The 23,947-nt window shown below is 36.6% G+C and overlaps 1 protein-coding gene and 1 pseudogene across 1 annotated transcript in view; one reads left to right on the top strand and one right to left on the bottom strand.

Annotated features, from left to right (window-relative positions):
* The first annotated feature begins 316 nt into the window (after nt 1-316).
* The window catches only part of LOC149787633 (arylsulfatase I-like), a 57,187-nt gene continuing 33,556 nt past the window's right edge, over nt 317-23,947 (top strand). Inside the window, exons 1-6 of the mRNA XM_089973810.1 lie at nt 317-454; nt 12,710-12,821; nt 13,267-13,318; nt 14,037-14,140; nt 14,266-14,372; nt 14,853-14,917. Of these exons, the coding sequence (XP_089829936.1) occupies nt 445-454; nt 12,710-12,821; nt 13,267-13,318; nt 14,037-14,140; nt 14,266-14,372; nt 14,853-14,917 (450 nt within the window). The 5' untranslated portion in view covers nt 317-444. The remainder of the gene's footprint in view (nt 455-12,709; nt 12,822-13,266; nt 13,319-14,036; nt 14,141-14,265; nt 14,373-14,852; nt 14,918-23,947) is intronic.
* Nucleotides 656-10,349, bottom strand: LOC149787634 (uncharacterized; annotated as a pseudogene).

Genomic DNA, 23,947 nt, shown 5'->3' with positions numbered 1-23,947 from the left:
TAGTTCATACCGGTTTGCCTTAGATCTGAAACCCAAAAGTCTAAAATCCGGACACAAAATTGGATTCCAACCACAGGCGAATTTTGTGAGGAAAAATATCGGGTCCAAAAATGAGGTTTTTTCCTCTGTATTTTGTAGTACAACTAGAACTTCCAGATTATTTGGTATCACTGTAGAGCTACATCTGTCTTCCTTTCTATAATACCACCCACTTTAATGTATCAAACATGACCTTGACGCTACAGACCTTGGTAGTAGGCTACTACCTCCTGCCACGTAAACTCGTCACCAGGGGTTAATGTGTTAAGCAGCACCAAGCCTGCTACGACGTTGATTTACAGTGTACAAAATTCGGACGTTGTAGGATGAATGCAACTTCCATTCCAACTTCGGAGGAAAACCCGTTTGCAACCATCGTGTACGTAAACTAAAGTTTAATGAAAAATGACTCATGGTAAGTATTTTTGTACCTTTTCATTGATTCAAATAACTATGTGTGACTCTCTCTCTCTCTCATGTATATTCAAGTCTTTTTATGAAGCAAAATTGGGGCTCTCGATGGGGGCAGTGAAGAAATTCACATATTTATAGACACATTTGAACGAACATATAGCGTTATATGAAATATGTTCATATATACCATTAAGTAAAGATACTAACATTCAGTTTCCACAACTATCACTGGCTTAACTAATGGTCGATTTGTATGTAAACTGTAGGAACGTCGTTGGAAGTTATAGTCAGCGATCTTTTGTGTATATATATATATATATATATATATATATATATATATATATATATATATATATATATATATATATATATATCCCTTGCAGTTGGAGTAGTGTGGACAGATGAGAATACATCATGTGTGAGGTGTTGAAAATGTTGCCCAACAAAGTAAACCATATGGGACTCACACATAGGCTTAATTATTCTTCACACTTGTGATGTTGGTAGATGGAAAAATGTGGATAAAATGGTGTTTGGATGGCGTACCAGCAGCTTTGTTAGAAAAACGCCCAGGCATGTCAGGGGAGATCTACCATGTGTATTACGCAGTTTATTGAAGAAGGAAGCCACTTCTAGGAATTGATCCCTTTTCAAGCCAGTAAGATGGAAATAGTCATCATCAGACAGGGAAGATGGAACATCAAAGTTAAAATATGACTTTTTTTTAATTACCTCGCGCACATTTTGTAAAAGTGAGGTAATATCTGTTCTTGGAAAGTCTTCAAACTCTTTTGTTGCACTGATAGATTGTAAGCCTTCATTACTAAAGCATGAGCTTTCCAAATGAAATTTGCAACATCTACTATATGAATTTATAAATATACCACACTCTACAAAAGACTGGGTAATGGCACAGATTGGGACTTTAACGAGATGATTTCGATGCCCAAGTGGTTTTGTTTTACATACAACACAACGTCTGTGTGATCTTGGTGTTGAGGAATTTGAAGTTGAATTGATTGTGGGCTTTTTAAGGCAGCATTTGAAGTGGTTGGTAGCTGAAAACCTAGATCATGGTGTGGACTGGGTGAACTTGCGACTGACAGATTTCTGTAATATTTACTACGGCAACTAGAGCAAACAACATCATCTTGGGTTACAGGTTTTTTGCAATAATTCCTCTGTATGCTTTTCTAGAGTGCCTCGTAAGTATTTTTGTTCTAGCTGATGGTTTCTACCCTTTTGTAGCATCAGAAACATTGATATGCTTTAGGCATTTACGATTTTTTGAAATTAATTGAACATTTTGATTTTAGACCATTGAACAAACTGTCACATATGACACAAACTATCATATAATACTCATTTATGATCACTTTTCATTCTTTTGCAACTATTTTCACTTAGGCAATCATAATTAACTTCCACCCACACAGTTCTTGTAGTGATGTAGCTTGAAACAGATTGTATGTAGAGTATATAAAAATAAACAACTCAGCTTATTATGTATTAATTGTCATAATTCATGTTTTATATAATAATTTTATTGTGTAATCAGTTATTACGTATAACACAGACCAACAGTTTGTACTTCTAAATCACTTTGGTCTGAATATATTTTAATTTTGCGTTTTGGTTTGTAATCCCCCCCCCCCATTGTTTATTTCCCGTACAGATAAAAGGTATATGGGCTACATTTTGGTATTATTTTAATACTGCTGTTATTATTTATTATTAATAGTAGTAGTATTAGTGATATTACTTTTATTCAAGCAAGTTCTAGTTTGAATAAAAGATTTTCACCTCTAAATTTTATGGCATTATATTTTTGATTTTGTTTTATTATACCTGATTAGTAAATTTATAAAGTTTTGAGGTACTCGTTTAATGAAATAAAGAAATTATGTCCTTATAATAAATATCCAGTAATTAGATAAATATATTGAACTAATAGGATTTTGGCGTAGAAGTAAAGCAAATATTATTTTCAGTTAAAAAATCATAAATCAGTTCAATTACTTGGCTTCCATCGCGACTGTGGACATTGTTCCCACTGTTTTTATTAATTTAAAGAAAAAATAATTATATTGAGATTAAAGAAAAATAATATTTCACCTCAAAAGAAAATGGTAGCACCACTCCTCTTTCCAGGAAATCAGAATGATTAGTATATCATAGAGGATTCCATTGCACCAATAGCTGATCTGTAAGGCACATATCTGGCTGTATACATTTAAAATATCCCAAAATATTATTTCTATCTGAATATGCTTATGTATGGTAATATGCTTTAATTTAGTACCTTGACACAGTGTGTAAAAATACACGCTCGTAAAAATACACTAGATGTGTCCAAACAGATCATTTGAATTATGTTTGCACATATTATCTTAATATGTACACTGTACATTGTCCACATATGCAAATGCCCATATTTGCGTACAAGCTTTGAGTATCAGAATTATACATTTATTTGATAAAATAGGATCTATTGCTGCCTATAGTTGCTCGGTGAGGTACATAATTGTTGGTATTCACTTGTAATATCCATCACGTATAAGCTTAATTTGGTAACATCTTTAAAGGTTTGTACAATGTCACATAACTTCCCTGTATAATGGTATTTACTAATTGTCGCACCAAGGATCAAACCATACCATCCAACCTTGTCTTAAACTTTATGATAGCTAGCGTATCTTAGTAATTATGTAGCATGTAAATGGTTGTGTAACTACATATCACTGGTTTATAAGATCAAGTGAAACATGTTTTACCTTTTTTGGTCTAGCCTGGTATCTAGAACAAGGTGGAAAAATTGTATTAGTCGGCAAAATGTCTAGTAATCAGGTGTTGATACCAAGGTTTTGTCAAGACATACAGAATGTACCTGCATTAAGTGGCCATGATTTGTTCATATTACCACACTGATATATATATAGCACATGAAAGACATGGCTTATGCCTTCATGAGAGAGATCAGCGAATGAGTAATGGTGCATTGATGCTGATCTGGAATTGAAAAATGTGACCCATTGTGAAAATTTCACCGTGAATTCATCTTTGAATGTATCTTATAATAAAGTCTGATTTATTATAATTTGGACACAGTAAAAAAATTCAGTACTGAGAAACGAATGTAGAGACTATATAGGAAAATAATTGTGACCCTAATCCTGTCCGTAATACCGTGAAAGAGCCAACATGTCGCTGCCCAGCGTGGGTTCGAGTCTCGGGCTCGGCAAATGTGGATATGTGAGAAAGCTTGCCGGTAGCTTCTCGTGGGTCGTTGGTTCTTTCCGGGGTTTTCCCGGTTCTTCCTCCACCATTAATACTGGCCGCCATGTATAGCCTATCTTGTGCTGAAAAATGGCGTTAAACCCTATAACAACAACAATATTTCAGAGTAGCCTTCCTCGTAGCTCGTAGTTAGCACTGTGACAGCTATTAAAACAAGTATTTAAGATTTTATTATAATTTATATAATTTTTTTATTGAAAAATCTTTCCACATATACTTTCTAATGTATGGTAATCAACGTGATAAATGCGTTAATCTCCTTTACAGCTTTCCACTTTGTACATCCCTTTTAAGCTTCATTGCTCCAAATATCAACAGTACGAATGTTTATTGACGCAATAACCGTCTAGTGACCATAGACAAATCCACACGAGTTGAAACGGTCACAAGGTCAAGCGAACACGAACGCAGCTTTGCAACCTATAAGGTAATGCACGACGTTAAACCACTACCCAGGACAGCATGTTCTTATTTGGGTGAAATTAAGTAATAAGACAGTCTTTCACTGGAATAACCCTAGCAGTTTTAAAAGACGATTCGATTTACTTGAGATATATTCGGAAGTACTCTCGTGTTGTACAGCGTGCATAGCGGATGACTAGTTAAATGGAGAAGACGATGCAACGCTCCTTATTCCTCATAATTGGAATTTTAACTAGAACAGTGACTCCACACAAAAGACCACATATAATCTTTATTGTCGCGGACGATCTGGGTAGGTTCTTATCTCTCTCTCTTTTCTTTCTCTCTCTCTCTCTCTCTCTCTCTCTCTCTCTCTCAGACTTGGGCTTTGTACTGTTTACAGGCGTGCCATTCTATGACTGTCTAATTGACTGACTGACTGACTTAATTTTCTCTTCAACGGAGATTACATCAAATTAATTAAATTCAGGATAAGATAAGATCAAGAAATATAACAGAAAAGTGACAAAAAATACACAAAAAAAAAAAAAAAAAAAAAAAAAAAAAAAAAAAAATACAGGGGCCCCGAGTGGCCGAGTGGTCTAAAGCGCTCACTTCAAAAATGTGAGTACGTAAAAATTGTTTGTGCTTAACGTGTATGTATGTATGTATGTATGTATGGTTAGGCGTTTGTTTATAGCCCGAGGGACATCAAGACTGAGAAGACAGATAATTGAATCAGGAATGATAATGCAAGGTGTGCGTTTTTAGACTTAGGCATCAGGGAAGAAATAATAAAATACTCAATGATTGTTGCTGCAGGCCACTTTTAGTGACTTCACTATAGATTATATATGGAAATAATACATAATGCAAGTAAAATATATGCAACTGCATATCAAAGTTACAGTTATAATGGCATAGATTCTCTATGCACACTTCATACATTCTTTAGCCTTACTTTACATACATAATAATGCTTACATTTTGGGCTCCGATCGCCACCACACAGAGAGGGCCCGCCACATCTCTGTGTGGCCTAAAATGGAAAAAAAGAGGGCCAAGGGTAATACCTACAGCAATCAACCCTGGAAGGAAAAATAAAGCATTATAAGTTAAGATAAGAATTCTAACATTCAGACTACATAGTCCGTACATTTAAATTAAGATATAAAAACATTGTAAACATACAAGAACATATATCATATGTACAAGTATACAGATAATGCCGAATTGTGCACCCCATATCACGAAAAGGGTGTATTACATGTCGCATGACGCCACTGGAAGAATATTGTACAAGATGGTCAAACTTTCAATGATCCCGTGTGAAGTGAAATGCTCTTCAATGAACCCATATGAAGAACAGTGCCCGTATGATGTGGACGGCTGTATCGGTCTGGGCACCCGCGAGACATAGTACTAATATTTGTACCCCATCACCTACCTCGTGGACGGGGTACTAACATGAGCATATTTGAGTCAATAGAGCCTCTTTTAGCCTAATATCAACAATTAAATGCATATAATCCAATAAATTGAGCAGTCCTCTTATTTAATACCGGAAGTATCGCAAATCATTGCAGAAATAGTTGTAAAAACTCGTTCACCTTTCTTATCCGATATTTTCGTCTAGATCGTCCGCAATATTAGTTCAAATAATGATTACTTCCGTTCTCAACCTCGTTTGTTTGTGTGCCATATAAGAACATTGAGGCCTTATTTGGAAACATAAACAAATCACTGTAAAAATATGGCACGGTTTGAGTCAGAAATTCTGCGCATGAAGGGTAAATACGGTTTATCGGCAACTTTGAAATCCAATTAAGAAGCCATTTATTCGCCACTTGATTGATAATATCAAGGCGTAGAATATCCAAATATGGTCTGGTAAGCCTTATATAGGAAAGGGGTCACGGTGAGAGTCTCGCGATATCTGTCATGGCGGACTCGGTAACCATGTGTAACCATGCCAATTTATTTTATCGTGCAAGGGCTTAATAAATTCAAAATAAGCCAAACGTCTTTCACAACATGATTTTACTTATATAGTAGATTTCTACACTATTTGTTTTTCTGACTTTAGTGATGACTTTGTTTTGTTGTTGCTCCATTACATGATATGGAATTAGTTCGTAGCCTCGACCACAACCAATCAAGCTGAGCCTACGACATCGTAGCTACCACGAGACCAAGAAGGAGAATTGGAAAGCAGATCAAGGCAGGAGGAAGTGATATGATAACGTGTACAACAACGGAAGTCCATACATCTAAAATAAAATATAAAGCAAAAACATAAAAGAACATATATCATATGTACAAGTATACATATAATGCCGAATTGTGCACCCCATATCGCGAAAAGGGTGTATTGCATGTCGCATAACGCCACTGGAAGAATGTTTTTCAAGATGATCACACCTTCATTGAAGTGAAGTGAAATGCTCTTCAATGAACTCATATGAAGAGCAGTGCCAGTATGATGTGGACGGCTGTATCGGTCTGTACACCCACAAGACAGTTTTACAGATAATGCCGAAGTGTGCACCCTATATCGCAAAAAGGGTGTATTACATGTCGCATAACGTCACTCGAAGAATGTGTTTCGAAAATGGTCACCATCAATGAACCCACGTGAAGTAAAATGCTCTTCAATGAACCCATACGAAGAGCAGTTCCTTATGATGTTGACGGCTGTACCTGTCTGTGCACCCACGAGAACTGGAAGAAGAAGAATTGGAAAGCAGAACACGGCAGTAGAAAGTGATATGATGACATGTACAACAACATAAGTCCATGCATCTAAATTAACATATAAAAGTAAAAACATAAAAGAAAATATATTTCATACGTACAAGTATACCGATAACGCCGAATTGTGCACCCCACATCGCGAAAAGGGTGTATTACATGTCGCAGAACGCCACTGGAAGAATGTTTATGCAAGATGGTCACCTTTAATGAACCCTTGTGAAGTGAAATGCTCTTCAATGAACCCATATGAAGAGTGCCCGCATGATGTGGACGACTGTAGTGGTCTGCGCATCCACGAAACCTGGAAGAAGAATTGGAAAGCAGAACACGGCAGTAGGAAGTGATAGGATGACGTGTACCCGAACGGAAGTCAGCACTAAATTACAGACTGGAAATTATATCGCTCAGGCGTATATATTTCTTACAGGCATCTGACCTCCACCGAACCAAGACCCGAATAAGACTGTCTGAGAGGCCATGTTTAGCACCTTCTGTGGCTGCCCCTATCCTAAAACTTACAGTTTTGAATAATTGAGGGTTATAACCGCATTTCAGGAGCGCTGTGCGTAGAGCTTGGTTGAACTATTGCCTAGTTATGGGCAACCCCCTAGAGGTAAGGAAGAGTGGTCCCGCCTGACAACTCCGCAGTTGTAAATAATGGCGCAGCGCGTGGACATGGCACTGGTCTTGTACATTTTGGGGCACGACACTTAAGCGGAAAAGGGTACCATTGGAGTGTTTGTAATGTGTAAACTGGACAACTAAAACATCGTCATTGATCCGAACCTGACAGAAATGAAGCAAGTTTGGAATGCTGCAACCAGGCTGTCTAACGGTCATTTCCCCACAGAAAATAATGAAATGCAAGAAGAAACATAGACTTAAATAAAGCCGCACGAAAAACATTGTGGGTAAATGTCGGCAGGAACAGAACGAGTTTATGTAGCATGCATTTATCAACTGGTAGTCTGGCATCTGTGTGCGGTAAATGATTATGAAGCGCTTGCAGCAGTTTCTGAATAAGAAAGGAATTGGTTGTATCAGGGATATTTCTTAGTTTGTGCACGTAGCCAATAGCCGAGACATATGTATATATGGAAAATGGTACATAGTGTGTGTCAAAATGATACGAAATAAAAAAAGAAGAAAAATTGGTACTTGAAACCGGGAAATTTTACTGTGGAGGTTTAAAGCGGTTGAAAAATCGATGTAATGTTTCCAACTGCGCCTGTAAGATTCTACCAAAGATGGAGAAAGAGCACTTTGTACTAACATAGTATCACTCCCAGTCTGTTAATGTCGGTAGTTCCGGGACCTGTTCAGGGATTTCCTCTGCACAAGGTGAGAGCTGCAGAAATCTGTGCACATATCAGTGTATCTCCCACCGTTGCCATCTCTACGGCCTGGTCCATCACCTCATGATTCCGCTGCAGTGACATAGATTCCGCAGGTGATGGATTGCAGCTGGTTGATATATCGGTTTTAGTTTGCTAAAAATGTTGTCAGTTACCTATATTGTTATGTCTTTTATCGCCTTAGCATCAAGGGATGAAGAAGTGCCTGGAGCTGGAGCTGAGGAAGTTCTTCTATGATTGACATTCCCGGTGTCCACCACCGGTTGTACCCCCTTTGAAGCCTTTCGTCGCGGAGGCGCTCTTTTGCGTGCATTATTCATAGTCTACCGCCATCTGTACCCCCTTGGAGGCTTTTCTCTGTGGAGCTATTCTGAAAATGAAAAGGGAAACAGCAAGCAGTATCTCCGTATTGTTTGAGTAGGAATGAACTTGTTACATCGTGTACAAATGGCATAAGTTACGGTAACTAACACCCTAAATAACTGCTGTCAACACGACCAACTAGATACGAGTTAGGAGACGTACCATATACGTAGACTTTGTGGCACTTAATTTTCATCTTGCACACAGGGTATCACTTCTTTCTATTTCATCTTAATCTACATATTTCATGTTTAACTTATGCGTTGACGCGTGTATTTTAGTATAATCAAATACTATAGCTTTATTTTTAATTCAATCAAGACAACTGCATATGTAAGACATAGTTTTTACTAAAGTAACATTTCGATTTCCAGATAAATTAGCATTCCATGTGTGTTTCAATTAAGCATTTTTAAAACAATACCAAACAAAGAAACAACCTTTCGCGTTCAGTAACTACTGAAGTAGGGAAGCATTAATATTATGAAAGAATCAAGAGCATTGTGCGCATGTGTGAAAATTATTCCCATAAATTATCCTACAAATAGATCTTCACGATACATGCATATTTGCAAAGTGTACATAGAGTAGTAAGTAAACGACCTATTACGGAGGAAGCTACACGTTAATCTGCCAGATTTTAATCAGAGGTAATGCGAACAAAGTGTAGATACTCAAAAACTGGTGCTTCAGACCAATATACAAAGATCGGCTCGTTTACGTATTCCATTCAATTTATATTCATAATCAGCATTAAAGATTTGCTTCAAGCAAGAAATTGCTCAAGCGCGTAACATAGAAGCCGATCTGAGATGATCCAATTGTTCGAATTGAACCCTCGACCTTCTAGTCACAAGCCACCAACAAAATCTCAAATCCTGTAAAATAAATGAAGATTATACTGAGGGAAGTTGGCCAGGGATGTATGCTATTGTTTATAAATACATATAAATCTTTAAAAAATCGTTGAAATTTATTATATTTTCTTATAATTGAAATATCTGCGAGTTTTAAGCCTATTTGCAATTGGGTCACATACAAGCCGGGAGAAGGTCTAATATATTTTAAGGACAAAATCATTTAAAGCTCCGAAAAAAATATTCAGTTCTAGACTCTGATCCATTTATAAAAAGAACATTTTTAACTTTAATATTAATAAAGAAATGAAATTACATGGCTGATTAATAAACTTGTGACAGAAAGTGTATGCCAGACTCCATTATTTTAAACGCAAACGTTCAAGCGGTTTATATTCGGATACGGACTTAGAATTAGTCCCAACCACGGCGCGCATGAAATACAAATATGTAACAATTATTGTTCCTGGTTAGTAAGTGTTATTTCGTAATTGCTTATCCCATAAAAGTATAGAAAATGGCTATTATTCCCCCACAAACTTTGCTTTTGTGACCAGGACAGCTATATTTTGTAATTTACCTATTTCCAATGAGAAAATGTTTCTTTTAGTTTACATAAAGTCGGAGAAAAACAACATATGAATCAAGATTAACATGTATTTATACTAAAGTAATACAAAAATGACCACCACATATTTAGCCCCCAAATGTAGTCTCCCATCAAATTCTCGTTATACTGACCTTGATAGCGGCGTTCCAAGTCCAGTATATCCTGGTGGAAACGCTCGCCTTGCTCCTCCGAGTACGCTCCCATGTTCTCCTTTAATTTGTAAAGATGAGCATCAAGAATATGGACTTTGAGGGACATCCTGCAGCCCAATGTTCCGCAGTTCTTCACCAGAGTCTCAACCAGTTCCGCCTAGTTTTTGGCCTTGTGATTGCTTAGGTACCGCGAACCACTGCGACAAAGCTGTTCCAAGCCGCTTTCTCCTTACTAGTGAGCTTAGACGAAGCCACCGGCTTTGAACTTTGCCTCAGACAGCTTAGGGAAGAAGTCTTGAAGGTACTTGAAGGTTGCCGACTCCTTATATAGAGCTCTTACAATTTCTTTCATAAGGACCAATGTTATTTGCAGTGGTGGCATCAACACTTTCCTAGGGTCCACCAGTGGCTCCCACTTGACGTTGTTCCTCCCCATAGACAACTCGGTCCGCTGTGGCCAGTCCCGCCTTGGTAGTGCGCCTTGGTGTCCCTGGTGTCCCTAAGGCAAAGGTAGCAGGGAAACCTGGTAAGACCGTCTTGGAGACCGGACAGGAATGCCACCATTTTGAAGCCTCCGATGACCTCCCAGCCGAATCCAACATACTTCAAGGCATCCAGCAAGGTCTTGATGCTGTTGTAATCCTCTTTGAGGTGCACCGAGTGAGTCAGGGAAAGAGACGGGTACTTGTTCACATTATGGAGCAGCACGTCTTTGAGGCTCCTGGATGATCTGTCAATGAAGAGGCGCCACTTATTCTGGTTATAGGCGATTCCGATTGCCTCGAAAAGACTGGCCACATTGTAGCAGAAGCAGAGCCCATCTTGACGGGTGAAGAAGCTGAACAAATCTTGATGCTGCTTCCTTAGATCTGCGACATGCACACTTTCATCCAACAAGTTCCACTGCTTGAGCCTAGACGTCAAAAGCTCAGCATAGGACTTGGTGAGACCAAGATCTCTGATCAAGTTTATTTTGGTTGGGGTAGTATGGGTTTCTCTCCTCAGCTCCACCTCTGAAACTTCCATCCGGATCTACAACGTCTTCCTTGCTATCTGACTTACTGCTTTCTTCTAAAGACGGCTGCTCTCTCTCTCTCTGGAGGAGCTCATGACAGTGCTACACCGGGGCGATGGATGAAGGAAGGGCCAGATACGTGATAGCAGGTGCATTCTTGCCAGTCCGACGTTTGGAAGGATCCACCATGCAGAAGTAGCATTTGCGTGAGTGGTCAGTGGTTTCCCGCCATATTTTTGGAATAGCGAACTTCATGGCTCTCTTTCCCCCTCAGTACCATCCTACAAAAACATATTCATTTCACCCAGGACTAACGTGTAAGAGATTCACGCAACATTGTTCATATAAGATATATTTTGTTTCAGTACCATTGAAAATTGTAAAACATTTTAAAATTAAAAACTTTATAATTTCACAATTTTTATAAGATAAACTTCCAAGCAACAATTGTCTATCTTACCTTCCAGAGTTTTTTTGTTGTTGTAGTGCTGTAGGTGAAATGAGGTGCACAGGGTTTGTCTTGATCCCCGACAGGCATGCCGAAATATGCCTCGTAAGCCTCACACATCTAACCATAGGCTTCCACGGAGTACTTTTTCGCTCTTGTCTTGATAAATTGGCCGCAGACATAACGAAATGTATGCTGGCAGCATCTTGATGTCATCTCAGAAAAATGCAGATATGTATCCACTTAGGCAGCTGGAAATAAACTGAACTGGTGGGCTTAAGTCCCCTGTATTTATATTACTATTTATATTACTGGAAAGTTCTAGAAGTTACTCCAAGTTTAGTCAGCACTAAATCTATCGGGAATGTTCTGTAAAATAGGTACATTTCAAAATATCACTGTCCTGGTCACAAACGCAGTATTTGTGGGGAATAATAGATAATTGCTATACTTTTGAGGCTTAAACAATTAGGAAAAAACACTTACTACCAAGGAACAAAAAAAATTGTTACACGGTGTACGCATTGGTCTGTCAGATAATGGTATTAACATTTTTGAAACAGGATTTATACAAATCAGTATAACTTTATCAGCATATGTTGAGACGTAAGAACAACACAATCACAGTTCAAAAAATCTGGTGCAAAAATATGCAGGATTCTCCTTACCTTTTCCACTCTATGCCAAATATGCGGATGGTCATTGATGCAACATGGTATCTCATGTGTGGCGGGATATAGACGTGAAGAGAAAAAAACATTTTAATTTTTCTTTCCTTAGAAAAGGCATGTCAAATATTATTTTAGAACAAATACAACCCACGTTAAAACCCTTTCCCGGAAAACATAAATCATTATAATTCTGGACATCGGTAAGTCATGACTTAAGACCATGTCCGTGTACTTGATCTTTTGTGTACTTTACCCACCGAATACAATATTATGTTGCAGAGGTGGCACGGATTATAGGGATTTTTAGAGACGTGTATGTGTGTCTATTTTAGGATGGAATGATGTTGGCTGGAGCAATCCGGACATTTATACACCAAACCTGGATCAGCTTGCCGGCAAGGGAGTTATCCTTAATTCATCATACGCCCAACCAACATGCACCCCGTGAGTAAGACTTCTAATATTGTCATGTACGTACATACACAAGTATGTCAACACACTGCAATCGGTAACACGTTTTGATGACTTAAGGACGTCGTTTTGATCACGTATGTTATAGAAATATCTCGTCATGATGACGGCTGCTAAATGCTTCCACTTTAATTTAATACACCTTTGACCGAATGACAACAGAAATCATATCTTTTATGCTTAAGCTGTCAATTAAACCAGTAGATAAACACTTTGTCCACGTCCCCAAGGCTTGAAATTTAATATTTAGTTCTGTACCTTTACTTACCTCCATATAAGTAAAAATAAGCATTAATTGAACCGATTTCATAGTTCTGACTAATTATTTTTATGACTTCCCTAAATATATGATTGCTTTTATCCGATTATATTTTGTGATTTGTTGCTTTGATGAAATTTGTTAATTTTTTTTAAATAGATCCCGAACGGCATTTATGACAGGTTATTACCCTTTCCATACAGGCCTTCAGGTAAATATCATTCCTAATTGTAAATATAAATGAAAAATGACCTTCTACTACATTATTCTGTTTTATTTTTGTTATTTAAATTAAACATAACATGTTTGATAATCTTGTTTTAGACTCTTTATTGGACTTTCTAAAGACTCGATAATGTTCAACATATACATTTAAATACATATTTATCTACAACCAGAAAATGTATAGCTATCGAAAAATATTATATAATAAATATTACAAACATTTCATGAACAAATGTCGAAGTTTAAAAGAGTTAAATTTGCATATGCTACATACTAATGTTCTTCTTTGCTGTACTTGGTTGGGCAAGCTCGTTTCCGACCACTTGAACATGTAACGGGTCATACGGTTATGGTGATTAATCTGGTTAACAGCTGCTCGGATTCGGCATTATGCGATAGTTGAGATGATTGACAGATGATGGCACACCCAGCAGAAGAGTCAGTGGAAGATATATGAGAATACATTTCCAAATTAATATATGAAGACTCACAGACATAGAGGAGTAATGATTGTGCAACAAAATGACTGTCAGGGAGCGGATATTTGTCATCTTTTGTTTGTTTTTGTTTTGTTTTTGTTTTGGTTCTTTTTTTCGATCTAATTCCACCTAATGATTAGGTATTTAAAGTATGCACTGTGCACGCGGAATACCAATGTAAATTTTAAATAAAATTTTAGAAAAAAAATACCTTTTATATTAAAGCATGGGGCAATAATTGAAGATCAGCCGATGTATGTGCCCAGCAACTTCACTTTCTTGCCCCAGGAACTGAAGAGATTAGGATATGCCACACATATGGTTGGAAAGTGAGTATGCCCCCATCCCACTCACATCTCTCTCTCTGTCCTTTTCCTTTACTCTCTCCATGGCAGAATTGACCATTCACATTCTACATCAATAAGACTTTTATAGTCGATTAATTAATTTTCAGATGGCACCTGGGGTTCTGTAACAAGCTCTATACTCCGACATACCGTGGCTTTGACAGCTTTTTCGGATCTTACGGCGGAGCCGGAGACCATTATACTCACATGAAAGGTATGTGACATCATAGTTTTGCCACCCGGCAAGGTATATATATATATATATATATATATATATATATATATATATATATATATATATATATATATATATATATATATATATATATATATATATATATTAGGACCATGCAGTTCATCCCACCACTGACAGGGTAACTATACTCTGTGGCCCAGTATATGGTATCGAATATTTTCCTCTTGCTAAAATATGACAAATCGGGAGCAAATGGAGGATAAATCACAATGAGACAGGTAGGTAAATATCCATTATACAGTTTTTTGTACATATAAAAGAAAGACTTCTCCAGACATTGCTTCATTGGGAGACACTGTTCTAAGTAATTTGCACAAGAATCCAAAAAAATCTTTTTCCCTGTGATAATTCCATTTATAAGGTAACCGATACAAATTACATTTCACAAGTTGTTATTTATATTCCAATATTTTATTATATTTATATTTACTTTTGTAGACAAAGGTTACGATTTTCGATGGAATGACTCAGTTTACAAAGAAGCTCAAGGAAACTATTCTACGGTAAGGAGAGATTTTTTTTTCTACATTTCTAAAAGCAAATAAATTCTTCAATGCAGAATCGTTTCAACTGGATCAGTAAAAATAACATATTTAGTCTCGCCAAGTGAGGGCATGACTCGTCATTTTAATTGAAACACCTGCTTTTCTACAGAAAATTCGCCTCAGGAATATTTAGGCGGAGAAACACAGCGTCGAAAATGGACAATGCTCTCGAACATGGCGGATAACTCATTCAAATGCTATTTTAGGGTATGAAAAATAGTGTCATGCTAAAGTATCTTAATGATTTTCAACAATTATTCGCACGTGTCAAGCAAAAAAATAAAATAAAAAGTGTTGTTTTTTTTTAATGTTCGACTATGGCAATATATAAATACTACAATCGGACTTCAAAATGCCAGAGATAATTTTATATGACAGATGAGCATGGAAATTGTGTTTTAATGTCATTTATAAAAATTAATCTTCAACTAACAAGACGCATCAAACGAGCGATTTAAATAAATTCTCAAAAAGACCAAAATCAATCATCACTAATTTCGCACAGACTAAATATATGATAACGAGGTGGGGAACCATTAGGTATAGGTGATTAGTAATTTAAGATAGGAATAATTCTTTATATTAGGGGTTTAGTTCAGGTTTTGTATTGCATGACGTGAAGTACTAATAACTGCTCAGAAAGACTTACTGAGGAATCAAATGTGAAACAAGATAAACTATGCACATGTTAAATTTGAATTTCGTGATGTGTGATAATTATGTGATTAGAGCAAGTACTGTATATTTGCGCTTACAAGAATTTTCAATTGACAAAGATTGTTATCTTTAAATCCTTGGAAAAACAGAAAAGCAAGATGGAGAGTAAAAATGAACAGGAAAACATGGACTGTCAAATCAAGCTCACGTACGTGTTTGATTTGCTTGGTATGGCAATCTTATACGTGTAACAATATATATTTAGATTTTTTTTAAAATAGACTCTAGCGGCCCAAATAAAAGGATAACGGATTCCCCACATAATGCGAACTGCAAAGAACATAGATAAAACCTACAAGTATATATAACCAGAAGAATATACTGTTATAAGAAATGGTTTTAAAAAAATACTGAGAAATCGATTGATCAAGTATAATCTGGCATCCAAGTTAATCATCATGTCATCCAAATAGTACGGCAACATTTATCTGCATTTATAGCTCTAATGGTCAAAGATCGGTCATCCGTCGTCAGTCCAGTGGCCGTCTAGTCTATGGCCATCAGTCCGTTAGTACAACATACTAACCACTACTTCTCCTAAACTACTTAAAGGAAAATGACGAATCTTCGGTAGTTTCATCCCTATGTCTACGTCTGCCTGTGTGAAAATGGTGCCCGTCGAATGTGGCCGCCACGGTAGCCATCATACCAATATTGTTCACTCTACTCCTCCTGAAAAATATCGACCTTGGCTTTTCACTAAAATACGTCTTATTCTGTCTATTTATACTGATTTAATCTGACGTCCTCTTGAATATCATGTATAGCTGCTTTTCCTGAACTGATGGTCCTATCAGCATATGAATTTACTAAAAGACTTCTTATGATATTTGGTTGTCCTAAATGAAAATAGTGCCGATCATACGTCCGACATGGCCGCAACGGTGAAAACTTTGATAGGTTTTTTTCCACTAGATGATAGTCACTGATAGATCTTTTCGCGAAGTGATAGTCATTGATAGACGTTTCCACCAGATGATGGTCACTGATAGATTTTTCCATGATAGTCATTGATATATTTTTGCATGAGATGATAGTCGCTGAGAGATTTCTTCACGAGTTGATAGTAGTATAGCCCAATACATTACTGTTGATAGTCATTTATAGACTTTTCCACGAGATGGTAGTCATTGATAGATTTTTCCACGATATGAGAGTCATGTATCCATTTTTTCACTAGATTATAGTCGCTGATAGATCTTTTTCACGAGATGATATTCATTGATGGATTTTTTTCCCACGAGGTGATAGTCACTGATATATTTTTCCACTAGATGATAGTCATTCATAGATTTTACCGCTAGATGATATTCATTGATAGATTTTTTCCACGAGTTGATTGTCATTGATAGATTTTTCCACTAGATGATAGTCATTGATAGATTTTTTCACGAAGTTATAGTCATTGATAGACTTTTTCACTAGATGATAGTCACTGATATATTTTCACGACATGATAGTAATTATTATATTTGTCCCCGAGATGACAGTCATTGATATTTTTTTCATGAGATCATAGTTAATGGTATATTTTTAACGAGATGATGGTCATTGATATATTTTTCACGAGATGATATTCATTGATAGATTTTTCCACTAGATGTTAGTCATTGATATAATTTTCTACTAGATGTTAGTCATTGAGAAATTTTTTCACCAGAAGATCGTCACTGATAGATTGTTCCACTAGATGTTAGTCATTGATACATTATTTCTACGAGATTATAGCCACTGATATATTTTTTCCATTAGAGGATTGTCATTGATAGATTTTTTCACGAGATGATATTCATTGATATATTTTTTCGGCTAGATGTTAGTCATTGATATAATTTTCTACTAGATGTTAGTCATTGATAGATTTTTCCACTAGATGTTAGTTATTGATATAATTTTCTACTAGATGTTAGTCATTGATACATTATTTCTACGAGATTATAGCCACTGATATATTTTTTCCATTAGAGGATTGTCATTGATAGATTTTTTCACGAGATGATATTCATTGATATATTTTTTTCCGCTAGATGTTAGTCATTGATAGATTTTTCCACTAGATGTTAGTCATTGAGAGATTTTTCCACTAAGATGTTAGTCATTGAGAGATATTTTCACCAGATCATGGTCACTGATAGATTGTTCCACTATATGTTAGTCATTGATAAATGGTTTCTACGAGATTATAGCCGCTGATAGATTTTTTCCACTGACAGATTTTTTCCACGAGATGATAGTTATTGATAGATTTGCTCACGAGATGATATTCATTGATATATTTTTCACGAGATGATATAACTGATAGATATTTTCCACTAGATGATATTCATTTATCAATTTTTTTCACGAAGTTATAGCACTGATAAATAATTTTAACTAGATGATAGTCACTGATAGATTTGTTTCCACGAGATGATAGTTATTGATAGATTTGCTCACGTGATGATAGTCACTGATAGTTCTTTTCATGAAGTTATAGTTATTGATAGATTTGCTCACAAGATGATAGTCACTGATAGATTTTTCCACTAGATGATAGTCATTGATCGATTTTTTCCACGAGATGATAGCCACTGATAGATTTGTCCACGAGATGATAACCATTGATAGATTTTTTCACTAGATGATAATCACTAATATATTTGTTTACGAGGTGAAAGTCACTGATAGATTTTTTACGAGATGCTAGCCACTGATAAATTTTATCACGAGATGATAGTTGCTGATATATTTTTCCATTAGACGATGGTCACTGACAGATTGATTTACGAGGTGATAGTCATTGATATATTTTTTCACGGGATGATTGCCATTAATATATTCTTCCATGAGAATATTCCATTTGATTGATGAGATATTGCATTTGAATCATGGAAATATTGCATTTGATTCATGAGATATTGCATTTCATGAGATATTGTATTTTTATTCATGGAAATGTTGCATTTGATTCATGAGATATTGCATTTGATTCATGAGATACTGTATTTTTATTCATGGAAATATTGCATTTGATTCATGAGATATTGCATTTGATTCATGAGATATTGATTCATGAGATATTGCATTTGATTCATGAGATATTGCATTTGATTCATGCGATATTGTATTTTTATTGATTTTGATTCGTGGGAATATTGTCATCGATGGATTGTTGATAAGAATATTGATTTTGAATCATGGGAACATTGTCATTCATGGGAATATTGCATTTGATAGATTATTTCATTAGAATATTGACATTTATCTTCTTTTTTTTTTTGGGGGGGGGGTATTGCCATTGATAGTTTCATGAGAATATTGTGTTACAATCTCTAAGCGTTTAAACTACCTAACATGAATGCGATAACCAACAAGGTTCATATAATTGTTGTTGTTGTTGTTGTTGTAGGGTTTAACGCCATTTTTCAGCACACGATAGGCTATACATGGCGGCCAGCATTAATGGTGGAGGAAGAACCCGGGAAAACCCCGGAAAGAACCACCGACCCACGAGAAGCTACTGGCCAGCTTTCTCACATACCCACTCATATAATTGAAAATATAACTTATTTCCCTAAAATACAAAATGAAAGAACTATAAATAATTTGCTGTATGTTGAGAGTTTCTAAAATCACAAGAGTTCTATAAATTCTAATAGTTCCAATTACTCAGAATATGTTCCAATGTATTCCGAATGATAACTAATGAATTGATGTATCAACGCTGCATAATCAATGTTTTATATCCAAATGTCCTTTAAACAAATTCACGGTAAAAACCAATAAAACATTTACATCTAAAATGTATTTGAATGTTTCACAATAATTCCACACAACTATTAATCCAAATAGTCTTTAAATGTGTCGCAGTAAATCAATACAGCAATTAATATATCCAAATGTCTTTGAATAAATGTTTTTACAACACTGTAATTCCATCGAATCATTATATTAAGTAAATGAATCAAGCCGCTCCACACTCTTTCAAGACCAGTTATACATTTAAGGATGAATGATCCCTTTATGTCTCAAACTAACAACACAGTAGCTAAAAAATTAAATGCGAGATTTTACATAAATCATGTAGTATTTCGAAATACCTATTTACTTCAAAACAGCTGTTCCAGTTATATCCAATCAGGAACTGGGTCAGTCTGACCTGTATACCAGTACCAATATCCTTGTTGGGTATGGTGATGTTTTCGTGAACTATTCAGGATCTTGGAATTTTATGAAAGAAATCATTCTACCTGCTATACATGACTCCATTCCAATAGTGCAAACTACGCTGTTAGAACAATAACATTACAAATGTCATTAGCTAAATTACCGGTACAAAAATACATACATATACACAAAACAATTTCGATTAATAGTTTTATGGGAATATTGCATTTGATATGTTGTTTCACTGGAATATTGCCTTTGGTGAATTATTTAGTAACAATGTTGCCATTGATGGAATTTTTAGTGACTATATTGCCATTGACGGATTATTTAGCGACTATATTACCATTGATGGATTATTTAGCGACTATATTGCCATTGATGGATTGCTTCATGGGAAGATAGTCACTGATAGATTCTTTCATGAAAAGATGTTCATATGTTCTTTCACCGGAAAATTTCCATTGATAGATTGTTTAGTGGGAATAATGATCCTGACAGGTTGTTTCATGAAAATATTGCCATTGACAGATTGTTTCATGGGAATATTGTCATTTAATACTATTTAATTGCAAGATTGCCATTGACTGATTGTTTAATGGGAATATTGCCAATGACAGATTGTTCCAAGGGAATATTTGCATCGATATATTGTTTAATGGGAAGATTGCCATTGACAGTTTGCCGATGCAATCGCTTAACCGGCTTGAAGCAGCTGTTCCGTTTATTAGTGCCGTTTTCATGATATTTGTGCTTGTTACCTGTCTTCATCTATGTTATTGTGTTCATTATGTATTGGCTGTTCAATTCGTACGTGTTTCTTCATCTCCTTGTTTTGGAAATGAGAACAATTAGACTTTTTCTCAGCTGTCTTGCCCCACTGTTTTTGAACAAACCGCTATCACGTGATACTCACCAGTCAACCCGTTTATGCTATGATGGACCCTCATTAATTGCTTTGAATGATCACTCCTTGGTTCTCCACACTACATTGTGCTCTTGACTAAACGAACTGGGACTACATTCATCATTACCTAAATGTAAACAGAAACGAAAAAGGAAATGTGGTTTCAATGCTGGCCGGCGTAGAACAGGAATAATAATTCCAGTTATCTCCCTTAATTCTGCTGGACAATTTAAAAAAGATTCGACCGTTAATTTAGATAACCTAATTCAAATCCCTATTAATTCGTCAGCCTTTGTGTCAACTATCAAAGAGATACCTCTGCGTATTGCATTATGCAATGCCCAGTCAGTAGGACCACCGGAAAAGCGCACAGAAATAGTCTTTTTCCTGACAGAAACATGGCTAGAAACATCAGGCGATGAGCCCACGTGTGCGGATCTAACACCCACTGGTTACTCCATCAAGTCGTTCCCCCCGTAACTCTCGCTGAGGTGGAATTGTTGTCATCACAAAGAACTCCATGATCAAACGTCTTAACCACACGACAACATTCAATTTCGACCACAGATCGTTTGAACTAGTCCAAACCACACTCACGCTGGAGAAAGATAAGTCCATTTTTACTGCCTATACCGCCCTCCTCATAGTAGAAAAAACAAGTTGGCTGAATCTCTCTTTTTGGAACAGTTTCCGAATCTCCTAGAGTATGGAAATTCGATAGGTGGCAACCTGATTATTCTTGGTGATTTCAACTTTCACTTTGACTGTCCCGGAAACCCAAACACAACAAAACTCATAGATTCCATTAATGTTTTCAACCTCAAACAATCAGTTAACCAATCCACCCATAAACATGGTCACATTTTAGACTGGATTCTTCATAGACCTGATGATAACATTCTACGGTCCTCCCTGGTATCCCATGACCTTGCATCAGATCACCTCTGCATTATATGCCATATTGACGTATCAGTCCGTAACCGTCCACTTTTATCTGCTACTAAGACAAACCTCCGTATGATAAATATAACCAAACTAATGCACGACATCCAAGCAACCCTAACAACATGATTACCTCCTGCAGCAGAACAATTCGATAACTGCATGCGTTCATTGCTCGACAAACATGCCCCACCTACCAAGTGCAGAGTATCAATTCAAAAGTGTTCTCCATGGTATAGCAGTGTTAGGGACCAGCTTCGCACTGCTGAAAAAGACCGCCGTAAAGCTGAGAGGCTTTGGCTTTCCACCATACTCACTATTAATAAACAAATCTATGAAGCCGCTAAGAAGAATGTCACAAATATAGTCCACGCAGCGAAATCAGCCCACTACACTACTAAGATCATGGAAAGTTCCAGCTGAAAAGAGCTCTTCGAGATTACTAACAGGCTAATGTCAAGGAACAAATCTACACCACTTCCAACTACCTTCTCTCCAGTTGACGTTCCGGACATGTTTGCAAATTTCTTCCGTGACAAAGTATAAACCATTAGAGATAAGCTTGACACGACAATTTCAATTCACTCGTCGTCACCATACAGTTGGGATACAGAGTTTGAGAGGCAACCATTAGCAGCATTTGAACCTGTCTCTATGGATTTCGTACGTACAATCGTGATGACGAGTGCACCAAAGTCATGTGAACTTGATCCAATTCCAACATCACTGCTGCTTGAGTGCTTAGATCCAGTATTGCCTTCACTAACTGATGTAATTAATACCTCTCTCATCTGGGGAATTCTCATCATTTTTCAAAACTGCCATTGTAAAGCCTCTGCTGAAGAAACCAACACTAGACCATAACGGTTTAAAAAAGTACCGCCCAGTTTCTAATCTCTCATTCATATAAAAAATCTTAGAAAATGTTGTTCTATCACAGCTTGTATCTCATCTGAATTCAAAGTCTTTATAGCAATGTACAACCTGCATATCGCCCTTACCACCATACTGAATCTACTCTTCTAAATGTAGTTAATGACATTCTCTCTGCGTTGGATAGTGGAAAGATTACAGTCCTCACCCTCCTTGATTTGTCTGCAGCATTTGACACAATAGACCATGATATATTACTTCACCGTCTCCAGCATGTATTTGGCATTCATGATACATCCTTAGTGTGGTTCAAGTCCTACTTGGTCAACAGGACACATATTTTATCTGCAAATGGAATACACTCCAGCCCAGTTGATCTATGTTGTGGTGTTCCACAGGGGTCTGTTCTTGGACCTGTTCTCTTCATTCTATACACTCAGTCACTCTCAAGTGTCACAGATCATCATCCAGTGTCTCACAAATTGTACGCTGATGACACCCAAATATACAAATCTAGCCACCCAACTGAATTTGATGCTACCATCCAAGGTGTAGAGAGGTGCATTTCTGATGTGAAATCATGGATGACTTGTAACAAGCTGCAGATGAATGATGATAAAACTGAGGCCATTCTGATCACAACACAGAGACTTTCTCATTCACATCCTTTACCTCAAACAATAAATATCAGCAGCACCAACATTAAATTCACACAATTAGTACGAAACCTAGGTGTTACTCTGGACAGTACTCTCACATTACACCAACATGTCATTAACATATGCAAGGCTGCAAATTTTGACCTGAGACGCATCAACTGAATTCGCAATTATCTTTCAGGTGATGCCACTAAAACACTTGTGTGTTTATTAGTACTTTCAAGACTGGACTATTGTAACTCAGTTCTGTCTGATTCATCTCAATATCTGCTCCAGAAACTTCAAAACGTTCAAAACACAGCTGCTCGGATCATGGTTAGAGTACCACGATCAGAGCACACCTCCCCGCTGTTCTGTACCCTACACTGGCTATCCATTCTATCTAGAATCAAACACAAAATTTGTTCTCTGTGCTTACGTTTCACTGGCTGACTCTAGTCCAACATACCTATCTGACCTCACCCATGTGTACACACCAGCAAGATATTTGCGCTCTTCTTCTGACAATCGTATACTCATTATTCCCACCATGAAAACAAAGTCATATGGACAGCATTCTTTTGCATACCAGGGCCCACCAACGTGGAATGAATTGCCCACTGAACTTAAACACAAAGACACAGTGATCCCATTCAAGAGTGCTCTCAAAACTCACTTATTTCGACTGCAAGAACAAACTTGAAGACCTAATAATGTTTCCTACCTGAAATATTCTCAGCATGTTTTTTATGTTTACTAATTTCA

This window comes from Sinohyriopsis cumingii, chromosome 11 (genome assembly GCF_028554795.1).
Source record: "Sinohyriopsis cumingii isolate HCF-2022 chromosome 11, ASM2855479v2, whole genome shotgun sequence".
In the NCBI taxonomy this organism is placed as follows: domain Eukaryota; kingdom Metazoa; phylum Mollusca; class Bivalvia; order Unionida; family Unionidae; genus Sinohyriopsis; species Sinohyriopsis cumingii.
The sequence above is the reverse complement of the archived record's forward strand: the minus strand, read 5'-3'. Positions and strand labels throughout refer to the sequence as shown.